This window comes from Scyliorhinus canicula, chromosome 4 (genome assembly GCF_902713615.1).
Source record: "Scyliorhinus canicula chromosome 4, sScyCan1.1, whole genome shotgun sequence".
In the NCBI taxonomy this organism is placed as follows: Eukaryota; Metazoa; Chordata; class Chondrichthyes; order Carcharhiniformes; family Scyliorhinidae; genus Scyliorhinus; species Scyliorhinus canicula.
Genome location: NC_052149.1, coordinates 127,970,005 through 127,986,170, shown reverse-complemented (window position 1 = coordinate 127,986,170; position 16,166 = coordinate 127,970,005). Strand labels below are relative to the sequence as shown.

At 44.9% G+C, this 16,166-nt stretch overlaps 1 protein-coding gene across 3 annotated transcripts in view; it reads left to right on the top strand.

The window, feature by feature from the left end:
- Window positions 1–16,166, top strand: part of rabgap1l (RAB GTPase activating protein 1-like) — a 698,291-nt gene that overhangs the window by 211,899 nt on the left and 470,226 nt on the right. For all 3 annotated transcript variants that reach the window (XM_038795179.1, XM_038795177.1, XM_038795178.1), the window contains one exon: window positions 9,232–9,400. In XM_038795179.1, coding sequence (XP_038651107.1) covers window positions 9,232–9,400 — 169 coding nt within the window. The remainder of the gene's footprint in view (window positions 1–9,231; window positions 9,401–16,166) is intronic.

Genomic DNA, 16,166 nt, shown 5'->3' with positions numbered 1-16,166 from the left:
TAATATCACCAAGCACGTATTCATCTCTCTTTATCTAATAACTTCTAGACATGATTAAGACATAAATATGCTTGGCCAGTGGTGTACCATATTCCCTTTCCATTGTCCTGTGTGTTAATGGGCACACATGAGCTGCAGCTGCATAATGATCAATTACATTTTGGTGTGTGAGCTGTGTGACTACAGCCTCCCCTATATTTAATATAGCAAGGATCATTGAATGGTATCTATAGACAGTCTGAGCTGAAACAACTGGTTCCTCATCACTAGTTTTCTTTTTTGAATATTGTAGCCACCTGGGGTGGCCACTTCCTGATTCCAAAATGGAGGCCCGCAAAGAATACAGGGAAAATTGGCCAGCCACAGGAAAACAAGCAGGTGCAAGGTTTCCTGTGTATTAAGACTTGCAGAACCCAGACAGAACCGAAACCAATAACCATCTACATAGTAATGAGCAATCCCCAGGAACAATTAGAAACATTGAAGCGATCGGGACCAAGACAGACTCCTCGGCGCCAGCGGGAGCCAGGACAAAGGAAGGCCAACGGACACATAGGAACCGCCCAGTGATCAGAGAACAGCTCCAGTATTGGAGAAATCGATAGAACCGATTGGGACATGGTCCAATTAATTGGGACCAGGTCCGGGGTCCGCCCACAAGGGCGCAAAACCCCTGGGGACTAGAAAGTAGCGTCCCCAAGTTCAGTTTGCTGTCTTGGCAGGCTCTCTTGGCAGCTCTCAAAGAACTCTTGACCGTGACTCTCAGCGAGGAGAGACCTGCCTAGCAGCTGCACCAACCAAGTAAGTCTCCAGAGTCAACGCATGCTACGAGATAGGCGCTCCTAGCTACTATTCCATACCAGCATGAAGCCTGCAGACTCAGAACCGGACAAAGGCCATTGTTCCTCTGACCTGGTGGGCCATTTGGAAGCTAAATATAGGCCTTTAGTTGTAGTGATAGTCTAGTAAGTAGAGTTTCATGCATGAGTAGTGATTGACAGTGTGTACAATAAATGTGTTTTGATTTGAAACTTACTAACTGGTGTATTGAGTTATTGATCAGCACTTGGCTTTGAACCTCGTGGTGGTATCAGAAAGATACCTGGCGACTCTAGCGAAAAGGTTATTAAACCAGAGCAATTAAGTAAAAGCAACGCCTAGCAACATTTATTGGCGAACTCTGACGGGACTCGAATTCGAAGTGGCCCCCCCCCCACTCCGAGAGAATCCAAAATTTGATTTAGAATCCAATTGGGAACAGAAATAACTACAAGTGTTCAAGCAGTTCTGATCAATCCTCCAGAATTCGGAAGTGTGTTAATGCATGCGTACTAACAGGGATATAAGTTAAACCTGATAGATTTTGTTGCGAAAAACTGTCGGGAGTTTATTTTCCGGAAATTAGCAAAAGCCGTACCCGTGTTTGCAGCACCGCTTTATTACCCCTTATTCCAAATTTAAAGAGAATTCAGATAGGAACAATGGCAATGAAGGCAATGGAACGCCTTATGAACCCGCAGGAATTCGTGGTCGCAGCGACCAGCAGAGTAGGACAGTGTCCCATTTGGGAAGAAGAGATCAGAAAGTACCTCAAAGGAAAGGGATGGCCCCTTTGGAGCGAATTTTGTGCAAATGAGGAAACAGGACCCGGGAGTATAGGACATACTTGGTGGGAGAACCTGACAGAGATTCACAAGAAGAGCTTGGGAAAAGCTCGCAAGCCGATGACAATCGTGTCCTGTTTGGCACAACTGCGAGGCACAGAGGAGGTCGTTAGGACGCTCCGTAAAGAGATAGAGGAGAGGAATAGGGTGAGTAAAGTCGATGTAAGTGAGATAGAGAAGGAGAATATAGAATTAAAAGGGAGGTTGGCAGCAAAGGACAGAGAGGTGGATGATGCCAAGAGGGCACACCAGTCTTGTCTGGCGCACTTAAGCAGCTTCCAGACCCAATACGACAAGGTCTACCAGAACACACACCATGCAGTCCTGGTAAGAGAAGAAATGGAACAGCAGGTAGCATTGTGGATAGCACAATGGCTTCACAGCTCCAGAGTCCCAGGTTCGATTCCGGCTTGGGTCACTGTCTGTGCGGAGTCTGCACATCCTCCCCGTCTGTGCGTGGGTTTCCTCCGGGTGCTCCGGTTTCCTCCCACATTCCAAAGATGAGCAGGTTAGCTGGATTGGCCATGATAAATTGCCCTTAGTGTCCAAAATTGCCCTTAGTGTTGGGTGGGGTTACTGGGTTATTGGGATAGGATGGAGGTGTTGAACTTGGGTAGGGTGCTCTTTCCAAGGGCCGGTGCAGACTCGATGGGCCGAATGGCCTCCTTCTGCACTGTACATTCTATGAAGGTAGAGGCACTGCAGAAGCAGTGCAGTGATTTAAAGGCAGCTCTACGAGCACTCCATGCTTCCACCACGGAACAGAGCCAGAGCTCGGTAGATCATGCAAAGTGCCGGAAGAAGATTGCAGAACTGCAGTCTCTGCTTTCAGTCCAGAATGGATTCCAAAGGACAGTTGGATCCCAATTAAATTAGGAAAACGGCCCCGATTGGCAAGAGTTAGATGAAACAGCGCATAGGTATGTACATGGGACATGTGCACAAGAGAAGCCCCAGAAGAGAAGAGCACCCCAACCCCCCACAGAGCAGATAGATCACACCCCCATGAATCCAGTAACCACCCACCGCAGAGCCGCAGCAGAAGGAGACACAGAGTTCCTTTACACAACCCCCTTAACCGTGACCCATTTACGGGACGCATGCGAGAAAATCACACCCTTCCTCCCCACTTCAGACCCCCACCACTTCTTTGCTAAGGTTAAGCAGCAGGCAACCATGTACGGCCTGGATGAGCAAGAGCAAGTGAAGCTCACACTTTTGAGCCTAGACCCTTCCGTAGTTGCAGCCCTTCCCGACCCACAGAATATAGGAGGAGGCACCCTAAAAGAGATGCACACAGCGATCCTTGATGCGATCCGCAAAAGCCGAGGAGACCCAGTAGAAGGCCTGAATAAATGCAGGCAAAAGAAAACAGAGCACCCCGCAGTGTTTGCTGGACGCTTGTGGATTCATTTCACGGCAGTTTTCGAAGAATTAAACTGCGCCCATTTGACCCTAGAAAACATGGCCAAATGGACTCGAATCCTGATCTCTCACGCCACAGAGGCAGGACAGAGAGCTTGTGCGAATTATGACCCCTCAGATGAGGCCCACAACGAAAAATGGGTTTTAAAAAGGTTGTCCCGCGCTTGGGAGCAATCTGTTCAGAATAAACCAGCATTTAGGAATCCCGATGAAGAGCAGGCAGAGGCAGATATACGTGCAGTAAAAGCGCACCAAAACTCCGCACGGGTAAATGAAGGTAGAAACAGCCCACCCCAGAAATCTCAAGAATGTTATAACTGTTGTCAATTAGGACACTTTGCATGAGAGTGCAATGCCCCACAGAAAGCACAGAGAGCCCAACAGACAGGCACTCTAAATAGGAATAGGACAAAGCCTATTCAAAGTGTTAGCGCCCGTTCAGACCAGGAAGACATGAACGGCACAGACTGACGGTGTTCGGGCTCCCCAACTTGGGTCTGCGACACCCTTTGGGATAGGTCCGACCGACCGGTCTTTGCAGCAAAAGTACGGGGTCAGGCCGTTGAATTTCTTTGGGACACAGGAGGGTCCCGCACCACACTTAATTCCTCCACCATGTTTCAAAAAGACACGTGGCCCACTACAGACACCATCACCCTCAGTGGCTTTACAGGCCACTCACAGCAGGGACACATCACAGCCCCTGTATCCATTCAGATTGGCAATATAACGACCAAACACCCCATAGTTTTAGTTGATCTAACCCACACAGCAGAACACATTTTGGGAATGGATTTCATGAGCTCCCACAACCTTTCATTCGATCCAGTAAACAATTGTGTCTGGAAAATGGCAAAGACAGCAAGACCCCCCGCAACGCTCACGGTAGGAGATTATGCTAATAGGATCAGCGCAGTCGGCGAATACTGGTTTGACCCGAGTACAATTAGCACAGACAAGCAGGTTAGGGCAGTTCTGCAGAAAACAGAGCAACATTTGCACATCATAAACATGACTGTGGCAGGATGGCTGGTTCGGTTCAGATTGCAGGACCTGACCCCAGACCCCAGAAGCAATACGGATTTCCCCAAGAGGCAGAGGGAGAAATCTCAAAAGTGATAGATAGCTTATTAGAACAGGGCGTACTAAGATCAGTAGCCTCCACTAATAATGCCCCGATTTGACCAGTGAGAAAACCAGATGGATCATGGTGACTGACCATCGATTACTGGGAACTTAACAAAGTTACCCCAGCAGCAGCCCCCATTGTAGCCACAAGTCCCGAGACCATGCTCAAACAGGGACTCCACTCACGATATTTTACGGTTTTGGACATCAGCAACGGATTCTGGTCCATTTCATTGGCTAAAGTGTGCCAGTATAAATTTGCCTTCACTTTTAAAGGTCAGCAATATACGTGGACATGCCTTCCACAAGGATTCCACAACTCCCCCTCGATTCTCCACAGGCAGCTGGCAAATGGTTTATCTAAATTTTCTCGCCCAGAATGTCTGGTCCAGTACGTAGACGACCTGTTACTGCAGACAGACACAAAGGCAGAGCACACCTCACTTCTGTCAGAACTCCTAGGGCTCTGACAGCAGATTGGATGTAAAGTTAACCCCAAAAAGGCCCAGGTTTTGTAAGACAAGGTGATATATTTGGAAACAATTATCACGCATGGTAAACGCGAGATTGAGCACAAAAGGATTGACTCGATTGTCAAATTGCCCCTTCCCCAGAATGTATCAGCCCTCTGGTCGTTTTTAGGACTGGTTGGCTACTGCCGAAACCACATCGACGGTTTCGCCACTAAAGCAGCGCCCCTATCCGACCTTCTCAAGAAAAAGGCACCTTGGGAATGGCTTCCGCAGCATACAGATGCCGTGGACGCTTTAAAATGCACACTCATCGCAGTCCCCGCACTACAGGTTCCAGACCAACTTTTCCCCTACGCTATAGAGGTAGCTAGCACAGACCGCACCCTTTCGGCCGTGCTCCTCCAGGAACGGCACGAACAGTTAAGACCCGTGGCAAAAGCCTCAAGAGTTTTAGACCCTGTGGAGCAAGGATTTTCTGCCTGTGAGAGGCACCTGCTCCCAGTTTTCTGGGCAGTTCAGTATTTTTCATACATAACCGGACTCAACCCCAGCACAATCCTCACGAACACACCCCCACACAACTTTTATTAGACAGACGACTTAAGGACGGCACAGTCAGCCAGATCCGAGCAGCCTGATGGACCCTTCTTTTGCAGGGACGGGACATCACTGTTAAAAGGACTAAAACCCACACTTTCCTAGCCGACAACCTACAGTACCCAGGCACCCCTCATGAATCTGAAATTATCTCACTACACCACAACACAGGCCCCTTCATCGCAAAAACACCTCCCAAGAAGATAGGAAGTTCACCGTAGAGCCCCCAGCACACAGACACGTGTGCACCCCTGAGAATATATATGGACGGTTCTTCCACTGTATTAGATGGGCAACGCATAACAGGATGTGGAATTTATGTAGAGGACGCGCAGGGACGTGCCCTAGAAGAAATCACATTAAATCTACCAGGACACTTAGGCTCGCAGGCAGCAGAACTGGCAGCCATTGCTTATATAGTAGATCACCCCGATTCGTTCCCCAGCCCAGCAGACATATACTCGGACAGCCTCTATGTCTGTAACAGCCTAACAGAATTCCTACCCCTGTGGGAAGCAAGAGGATTTGTTTCCGCGGACGGAAAACCCCTACCATCAGCCCCATTACTCGCCATATTTTGAAACAGGCAAAGGACAGGACATATGGCATCATAAAAGTTTGCAGTCACTACCGTTTTTCCCACCTGGAAATGTGAAAGCTGACGCACTAGCTAAATCAGGTTCCAGGCATGGTTATTTTTGGACCCCCCCCGAAAGCGCCCCAGTACATGCAGTTCAGGTCTCACAGACCAATATCCAAGATTTAGTGCAGGCCCAGAAACAAGACAAAAAGCTCAGGGAAATTTTAAAGGGAAACTTCTCAGCACCGTACGATAAATCTAGGGACTCCCTGACCACACATGACGGTGTGATCCTGAAAGACACTCTTTATGTAGTTCCTGAGCAGGACAGGAATCAACTAATTTGTTTGTTCCATGACAGTCATGGACACCAGGGCATTGAGCCCACTGTAGCCCACCTCAGGCAGCTCTGTTGGTGGCCTAATTTGAAAGCAGATATCACCCACTATGTTGAGAATTGCCTGATCTGTGCCCAGAACAATCCGGACAGATATGCAAAGAAGGCTCAACTTAGCCACACCCGCCCCGTTAATGGCCCCTGGACTAACCTCCAGATCGATTTTATAGGACCCTTACCCCCTTGCAGAAATGGTTACAAATATGTGTTAGTGGTCATCGACACATTTACAAAATGGGTAGAGGCATTCCCATCAAGGACAAACACGGCGAAGACCACAGCTAAAATTCTGACCCACCACATCTTTACGAGATGGGGACTCCCCCACAGCATTGAATCCGACCAAGGCTCCCATTTTACGGGACGCGTTATGAAAAACGTCCTGGCAATATTTGGCATTACTCAAAAATTTCACATCGCATACCACCCCCAGTCAAGTGGTATTGTCGAAAGGATGAATCGGACCCTAAAAGCCACCCTCAGAAAAATGGTTCAACAGAACAACAGCACTTGGGACTCAGTCCTCCCATTTGCGTTGATATTTTTAAGAAACACGGTTTCCACATCCACAGGATACACCCCCCACACCGTCATGACCAGACGCCCCATGAAAAGCACAGAATATTTATTGGGACTAGACTTGACCAGCCCCGAAGTGACGGCCCTCACCTACAAGAACGCTGTGCGACAGCTTGTAGAGAATGTTAAAACGGCTCAGCTAGCAGCCGCAGTAAAACTAGGCACCAGAAAGAAACAGAGCAAGGCTTGTTTCGACAATATAGTGCATGCGACTGAGTTTGCAGTAGGACAGCAGGTCATACTATCCCTTTATTCGCATGAAGAAATGGCGAAGGAGAGCCTACCACTCTCGCACCCCGGTATACAGGATGAGATCCCCTATTTTCGGTTTCCACCAGGCCCTCGAACCCCTTGAGATGTAATAAAGAACTTTCATTTTGTTTGTGCGTCTTCATTTGTAAATAAAGAAATGTGTTCATTTTTGACCAAAAGATTGTAAAACTCTGTGTTTGACTGCCAAACCAGAGGAAAATTTAAATGCTGCTATTTATACTGTTAGGAAGTTAGTATGTTTGAATGATTTAAGTGAGAGTAGTTTATTGAGGATAGTTAGAGGTTCCAGTTCTTGTTTGTAATGCATGTCCCTTTATGACATAGTGCCACTTAGAATTGACAGTTAAAAATGTTATTGCATAGTTATGGTCAGTGTAGAGGCCAAGGAGGAGTGCTCACTGGGTCAGGGAATGAAGACACCGCAGTGATGTGATCCTTCACGCTTCGCGATGAGGATCACAAGGAGGAAGTGTGGCCACCTGGGGTGGCCACTATAAAGTAGCGTCCCCAAGTTCAGTTTGCTCTCTTGGCAGGCTCTCTTGGCAGCTCTCAAAGAACTCTTGACCGTGACTCTCAGCGAGGAGAGACCTGCCTAGCAGCTGCACCAACCAAGTAAGTCTCCAGTCAACACACGCTACGAGATAGGTGCTCCTAGCTACTATTCCATACCAGCTTGAAGCCTGCAGACTCAGACGGACAAAGGCCATTGTTCCTCTGACCTGGTGGGCCATTTGGAAGCTAAGTATAGGCCTTTAGTTGTAGTGATAGTCTAGTAAGTAGAGTTTTATGCATGAGTAGTGATTGACAGTGTGTATAATAAATGTGTTTTGATTTGAAACTTACTAACTGGTGTATTGAGTTATTGATCAGCACTTGGCTTTGAACCTCATGGTGGTATCAGAAAGATACCTGGCGACTCTCGAGCAAAGGTTATTAAAACAGAGCAATTAAGTAAAAGCAACTCCTAGAAACAGTATTTAGCAGCTTGTATGATTTATAATCTTTTCAAGACTTTCAGGGCATGAATAAATAATCCTGTTTATTTGAACCTACAAAAGCTTGCTACTGGTCAATTGGCCCCCCCATTTTTGAAAAATAGTGATTATGGACTGTAGGAAAAGGATATAAGGACTTCATCTTCCTTTTTTCCCTGTCCGCCACAGAGGGCTGAAGATGGGTGACATTAAATGAAAAAGAATTAAGGGAAATAGTCAAAGGAATTTGAATAACTAAAGCAGCAAAAAATTGCTCTCCAGGAGGTATAATGGAAGAATAATGAAAGGCTCCCATCCAAAAGCAAAAATGAGAACACCAAGGTTGAGATTGAAACCTGCAAAGAAAATGGGAAGGTGGGAGAGGGGTTGGAAAATGTGGTTGAGCAGAGATTACAATCTGAAATTGTTGAGTAGACACCTGATGGAAAGATGCACTGTTCAACTGGAAATGGTGATCTCCAGTTTGACAACGCTGCTTCAAGTCAATGATATCCATAATGAAACTGCACAGCTTTTAAAAAAAAATAACTACTTTTATTCTGGGTGACTATTTCCATTGTAAATGGATGCACAACCTCTGATTATATAGATAGATGGGGAACTAATACAAAATCAATACCTCAGTGCTTGCAAATTGTGCCCCTATTTATAATAGAGTACATATCTTCAAGACAAATATTATAGTGAGCTTGATTGATCTGGCAGATTGATCTGTGGCGTCATGTGGTTAATGTTGATGAATTCAATCCTATTTGTCCTTGCTTTCAAGTGGTTCATGTGAATTGGACCCAATATGGGTCCAATGCAAAAATTATGAAGTACATTGGATGTGTAATCACTATTGCAATGTAGGAAGCATGGCAGTCAGATTGCACAATGTAAGTTCTCACAAATGTGATCATGACTAGATAATGTTTTAATGATTTTGGTTGTATTGTGATTTAATGGATTATGTCTTTACCATGAGAATCATGGTAGCTTGGGTTCTGGTATTTTCAGCATCAAAATCTAGTTTCTGTCTCGGTGATTCCAGGATTTACTGACACCAATCATTTTCCTGGCCTCAACAGAGGTTAATTTTGTAGCAACTTCTGAAGAGTATTTTTGTTTTCTTTTGCAGTCAGAAGGCAAAGCCCATGCAGGTATTGGTGACACGATGTATGAAGTGGTGTCCTTGCAGAAGCAGTCTGAGAGAGATGGAACCGCTCCTCCTACAACGGGCTTTATGCTATACCATGGGAGGCAGGCCAGCTTAACCCTTTCCCCTCAGGATGATAAGGAAGAAGAAGGTATGTGACAAAGTTTTAAGAAAATACTCTGTTCTCTAAGAGAACTGTGGATAAAAACCACCATTGTTTTTCAAGGCTTTGTTTGCCATGTATATTTTCATGTGGCTGTCCCTTGAGACTGTAGAAAGTAAAGACTTAAGCCCTTTCATCCAGAATAAAAACTAGCTTTAAAGAAAACTCTGTAGTTTCATTCTGGATATCATTATTGACTTAGAATAGCGTTGGCCAATACGTTAGCAATTAGCCACACGTGAATAATTGCTTTTCTAATCGGTAAATATAGAGATAGGTATTGTTGGTTGTATGAACTCAATACTTGTGTTTGCATGGTATGTGCATGCAAACTTTCACCTGTTTGTGCACTTGTTGGTAAAATGGTGAAATGGAAATTGGAGCGGTTTATTCCGTCGTTGGGTGCTTTACCTCCTCGATTAAGCCTCTTAAGTAAATGTACGTGTGCGATATGCACTTACCTGTATTGTGTGTAAGGTTTTTTTCCATTTAAATTAATACAAGCGGCTAAAATGGTACAACCCCAGTCACGCACCTATAATTTCTGTTGGACAATGCCACTTTAAAGTTAATGATACATGCCTTCTCTCGCTGGGCAGGCTTGTAGGCACACACCACCAAATGTTTGGCGATTCTTGTAGGTGTAATAAAAAGTAAGTGCATAAAAGTGCACCAAACCACAACTGCACATTTATGTGATGGCCCTGCGACCCAATAAAAAAAAAATTCAAGCCAAGGTTGTTCCCAGGTGAGGAATATATGTTGCAAACGGCAGGTTGTGCAGTTCATAATAGGCGTAAACAATGACTTTGGTTCAGTATGTTCCGGGTAGGATGGCTCTGTGCTGACCCATGACTGATACAATTCAGTGTCTCTTTCCTAGGTTTTTCTGTAGCCCTATTCATTTTAAAGGAGTAGTACTGAGGTGCTACCTCTCAGAATAGGTGATATATTTATGTTATGTGCTTGGTGATCCTAAACAACTACAGATATATTTCTGCTATTGATTTTTTGCATTTATGATTATCTTTACATGAATGTTCATAATAAAGAAAGAGGCAGTGCAGCCAATTGCCACTGAACCATTTGAAGACCAGGTACAATAAATAAAGATAATGGGCACAATTCAATGATCGCGTTGTGCCTAGCACGGATCCAAGCGCACTGGGTGAACCCTAGGAGAGCTCCAAATCGGGCTCCACGCCAGAACGATCACTGGTCATCTTTCTCACTCCCACTGGCGAGACCTGGATCTCGCCCTCACTGGGCTTGATCCAGATCTGCATATTTAAATGAGCCATTAGGCTCATTTTGCCTGCTGAATCATGCCCAATGTCTTTTGATTCGTAGCCTCAGAATGTAGTGCAGGAATTGTTCAGCTTTGTCAATTAACTGCATCACACTGATGGACAATTTAGTGAACATTCACACCTAAATCTTTCTTTTCTCGTCCTCCACGGCAGCTAAGGAACAACCCTTGATTGTGCGCCGTGTTGTAAACTCCAGTTCCTACCCAACTGATTCTTGAGCAAGTGTTTGCTGCACCCATGGCCATTTTGTGTAACCGATGGCCGACACATTAAACTTTTATTTGGTTTCTCTCTCTATCTTTTGGGCTTGATTTTTTCTGTTTATTTTAGTTCAAAAATCATTTGAATTGGCGTACCTTTAATAGTGCTGCCTGCCTATGATATGAGACACTAATGGCGTCTCTGGGATTTGGCCGAAGTAGCTGGCTCCCCTCAAAATAAACGTATGACAGACGACTGCTAAATCCCACACAATACGTAAGAAATATTGGGGGCTTGGGCGGTGTACAAAGTGCAGCAATTGTGATGTGACTGGCTTCTACTGTACCATTAAGTGCACCATATCATTACTGTGTGAGGCTTTTGTAATTCGCCACATAGACCCTTGTCAAAACAGTTGAGCAGCTAATTATCATAGCACTACCCATCTCATAGAGTCATAGAGCTGTGCAGCATAGAAAAGACCCTTCGCGTCTGCGTTGCTCAAAATCATCCACCTAACTATTCTAATCCCATTTTCCAGCACTTGGCCCATAGCCTTGTATGCTTTGACATCCCAAATGCACATCTAAATACTGCTTAAATGTTATGAGGGTCTCTGCCTCCATCACCCTTTGAGGCAGTGAGTTCCAGACTCCCACAACCCTCTGGGTAAAAAAGCTTTTCCTCACATCCCCTCTAAACCTCCTGCCCTTTGTCTTAAATCTATGCCCCCTGGTCATTGATCCCTCCACCAAGGGAAATGTTTCTTCCTGCCTACTCTATATATGCCCTTCAAAATTTTATACATCTCCAACATGACCCCCTCAGTCTCTTCCTCCCCCCTTCCCCCATTAAGCACGGTGACAGTGTCAATTCAAATGCTTTTTGTTGTTTATTTTGGTTCAAAAATCCACCCAGAGGTGGTGGCAGTCACAGAGTGATGTGGCGTTGCCCCAGATGGAGGTGGTCCACTCCCTGTGGAATTGATATTATTGTAATCCCCACAGTCACTCAGGCCATTAAACAGTGGTGGCAAGAGGGCTCAGCATCTATAAAACATTCAACTGCCCTGCTCAAGAGAAAGAGTAGGACATCCTCTTGAGAAACATGCTTCAAATTTCAAACTATAATGAAGTAATGTTCTAGTATGTTCTAATTTTCTCTGACTGATATTTTTATATTGGTAAGTATTGACCTTGAATGCAAGGCCTGGATTGCAACCGGGAAAAAAATCTGGGATAATTTGCAGTTCAGGAGATTGCTGTATGCATTAACCTCCTTGAACACCAATTTATACTACTTCAGTGCCAACCCAACGGGTAAATTAAACCTCACCAAAACATTTATTCCATGCATACATGCGACCCACCCCCACATTATATGATTGAAGCCATTGATCCTAAGCATGTTCCTGATATTCTATCGCAATATCTTGATGTAAATCAAGGGGCAGCACGGTAGCATTGTGGATAGCACAATCGCTTCACAGCTCCAGGGTCCCAGGTTCGATTCCGGCTTGGGTCACTGTCTGTGCGGAGGCTGCACATCCTCCCCGTGTGTGCGTGGGTTTCCTCCGGGTGCTCCGGTTTCCTCCCACAGTCCAAAGATGTGCAGGCTAGGTGGATTGGCCATGATAAATTGCCCTTTGTGTCCAAAATTGCCCTTAGTGTAGGGTGGGGTTGCTGGGTTATGGGGATAGGGTGGAGGTGTTGACCTTGGGTAGGGTGCTCTTTCCAAGAGCCGGTGAAGACTCGATGGGCCGAATGGCCTCCTTCTGCACTGTAAATTCTATGATCTGTAAATGAAATATTGTCTGCACAGCTCTTTATCCACCGCTCTGCTCACTGTAACATATTCCATTTCTCTTTCCAACAAACTGTCATGTGAATTCACCAGTGAAAGATTGGGGAGTAACATGGTCTAACTTCATCACCAGTATGACCACTGCAGTAGATTCTGGATCTATATTACAAGCCATCCCAATCGCAGCAGAACTGTTGCACCAAACTGAGTAAACTTAACTTGTTCCTAATTGCCAAAGTAATCGGAAATTAAGATAGTCACAGAGTTATTGTGCATTACTTCATATTTGACACAAACTCTGATAATTATCACAAGATTAAGCTTTGAGGGTTACGAGCAGTTCCTTCTTGGATATTACTTGGCCTTCTTGGCTGGTTTAGCACAGTGGGCTAAACAGTTGGCTTGTAAAGCAGAACAAGGCAGCAGCGCGGGTTCAATTCCCGTACCAGCCTCCCCGAACAGGAACCAGAATGTGGCGACGAGGGGCTTTTCACAGTAACTTAATTGAAGCCCACTTGTGGCAATAAGCGATTATTATTATATTATTAGTATGACAGGAAGGTTATAAGCAGCTATAAAAGTAATCAAAAAGGCAATGGGATATTGGCCTTTATCTCGGGGCTTTAAATGCAAAGGGGATAATTTATGATTCAACTTGGGTCAGACTGCATATGGAGTTCAATGTTCAGTTTTGGGCACCTCACCTCAGAAAGAATATGCTGAATTGGTCTTAAAACAGGTACAATGGAGATTCACCAGTGTTTAAGAGAGTTCAGTTATGAGCCGAGATTACATAAACTTGTATTCCGTGAGTTTAGGGTGATATGATCTAGGTTTTTAAAGTGATAAAGGGATCTGATAGGGTAGATGCACAAGCTGTTTTCTCAGATGCAGGACCAGAGCTATCCACTTGCAGGTGAAGTCAGGAAATACTATTTCACATGTACTTAAGCAAATCTGGAACTTCCCAGCACAACCAAATTGGGTTTGGATGGTGGGATCAGTCAAACCTTTTTATAGGAACAGAGTCACATTTAAAATCCAAGACGTGTTTAACTTCACAATTTGTATTTGCCATATTACAAGCGAGCTTCCAGTATTTTGGCCAAAGTCTGTGATGTGAGCACAAGCTATAAAACCTCTGCCTTTGCAGTAGATTGGTTGTGGTAATATTTTGCCTTGCTACAGGATGCTTGGCGATACCTGTAGTTTGTCACTGCCATCTCCATTCAGTCATTGTTCATAACTTTCTGTGCATAAGTTATTTCTGTATTAATTTAACGAGCCAGTGCCAATCAGTTTCTAAGCTATATTTTTTTAATTTTGTAAATCTCCCAACTTCCAATCTTCATTGCTTTTTGTTTTTTTGAGTCTTTTCTAGAGTAAAACTTTTATTGCCTCTCAAGGATTATTGCTACTCTTCGAGAAGGGAACATGGGAGTTCTCCTTGTGTCATACCCATTATTTATTCTACAACCAATATCACTGAAAATATCACTGGCCATTAGCTCCTGTAGAACTCGCTGTGCACAATTGGCTGCTGCATTTCCCTATATTACAACAGTGACTACTTTTCTAAAGTGCATCATTGGCTGCAAAACTCCTTTAGGATGTCTTGTGGTTGTAAAAAGTGTTCCAGCAATGTAAGATCTTTCATTTCTTCCATCCTTCCAAAACCCTTTCAAAATCATTCTGATTGTTGTGAGCACCTTAATTGTTCGAAACTATCACCAAGGAAAAGCCATCTGAATGGACACGTCAATTATTGACCAACCAAGACCAATTTCCTCTTGGATCGTTCTTTGAAGTGTCTTTCAACTGGATGGGTGTGTGTTATAAAGCGTTATTGTTCCATTCAACAAAGCAATTTACAAGCAATAGCAGTTTTTCTTGCCATTATTCATCCTCCCTGAATATACTTTGGAAATGCAGTGCATAATCATTTACATGGAAATTCAAATAGCAAGAACGCGTTGCTTCTGCTGCAGGCTGGAGTGTGTTGTGCCTAAACCACAGTGTATTTTTACCCGTATACGGTGGACAAATGACTACAAGTCAGTTTCATAGAATAATTCACTATTTATTTACTATCACACGATTGTTAATGTTACTCAATCACACACACACACATACAACATAAGTTAAATTACAAAGGAAGTTTGCACAAGACATTAACATACATCAAGTGACTGGCAAAGTACCGGGCAGATAAGGCCTTTATCTATGGCCCGCAGTCTTGCAGTTCTCAATGGTTGGTTGTTGGTCTTCCTCGTTCTTGGCTCTGGTCTTCCTTCTGCTGGTGTCATGGATGGTCGTCTTCTCCGGACAGTGAAGGATCACCGTTGTTGGTTGTTGCTGTACAAAGCGATCGAGGTATTGTGCAGCACCTTTTATCCCTGGGATTTTGAGTCCTTTTCGGCAGTCCCAGGTGAACTGCTAATCAATCGATCAGGGTTTGATCACCCTGATCGCTTAAGTCCAATCAAGACCCGCCACCTTGATAGCGGACATGTCCTTACTGGCCATGTCCATTAGTGTCTGAGGCACGTTGGCCTTTCCAAATAAGAAAAACAGACACCATTGAGTCTGTTACTTTAGAATCAATTTGCATTTAAACCCATTGTCCCTGGATGGCCTTTTGATGGCCCTTTTCCTGTGTTACATTGCAAAGTCTGGGCTGCAGCTTTTGTTTATTCAGAGCTGCAACTTGCTTGCCCTTGAACTGGGCCACTTTTCCCAGTGTCCCTCGCCGGATGCCATTTTAGGTGGCCACAAGTGGGATGGAATGTAATCGGTACACTAACCGCTGGTGGTGAATCAGAGTAGCGTAATTCACACTGTATTACACATGTTGTACTATCTCTCTGTAAGCTCGGCACAAGACCAGTTGCGCTGCTCTGCCACTAGGGGGAGATGCACTGGGAGTGTACTGGAGTTTGTACTGGGCTCCACCCTTGGCTCCACCCCTTAACCAGAAGGATAAAGGTTGATGCTGAGAGCCTGCCTGCCAGTTCATCTGGAGTTCATCTTGTCACAGGCAGGCTCTGTTGTAAGACGATTAAAACCACTGTTCACTTCTAACCACGTGTCGCGTGAATTGATGGTCTCATCAATTTAATCGTCTTAAGAAACAGTAAGGAATGACCATGGAACCAGCCCTCAAGCCTAATCGACTGGAACTCGACCCGCAGGATGCAGAGGCAAAATAAATCTTTTCGCATTGGCTCCGATGTTTTAAGGCCTACCTGGCTGAAGCAAGCACCACAGAAACGACGGAGGAGCAGAAACTCAGTCCACTGCACGCAAGGGTGAGCCATCGTATATCTACTCAGCTAAACTGTACCGGCTCATATACAGAGGCCCTGGCATTACTCGATAGAATGTACGTGAGGCCTATCAATGAGGTCTACGCGCGCCACGTTTTTACTACTCGCAGCCAG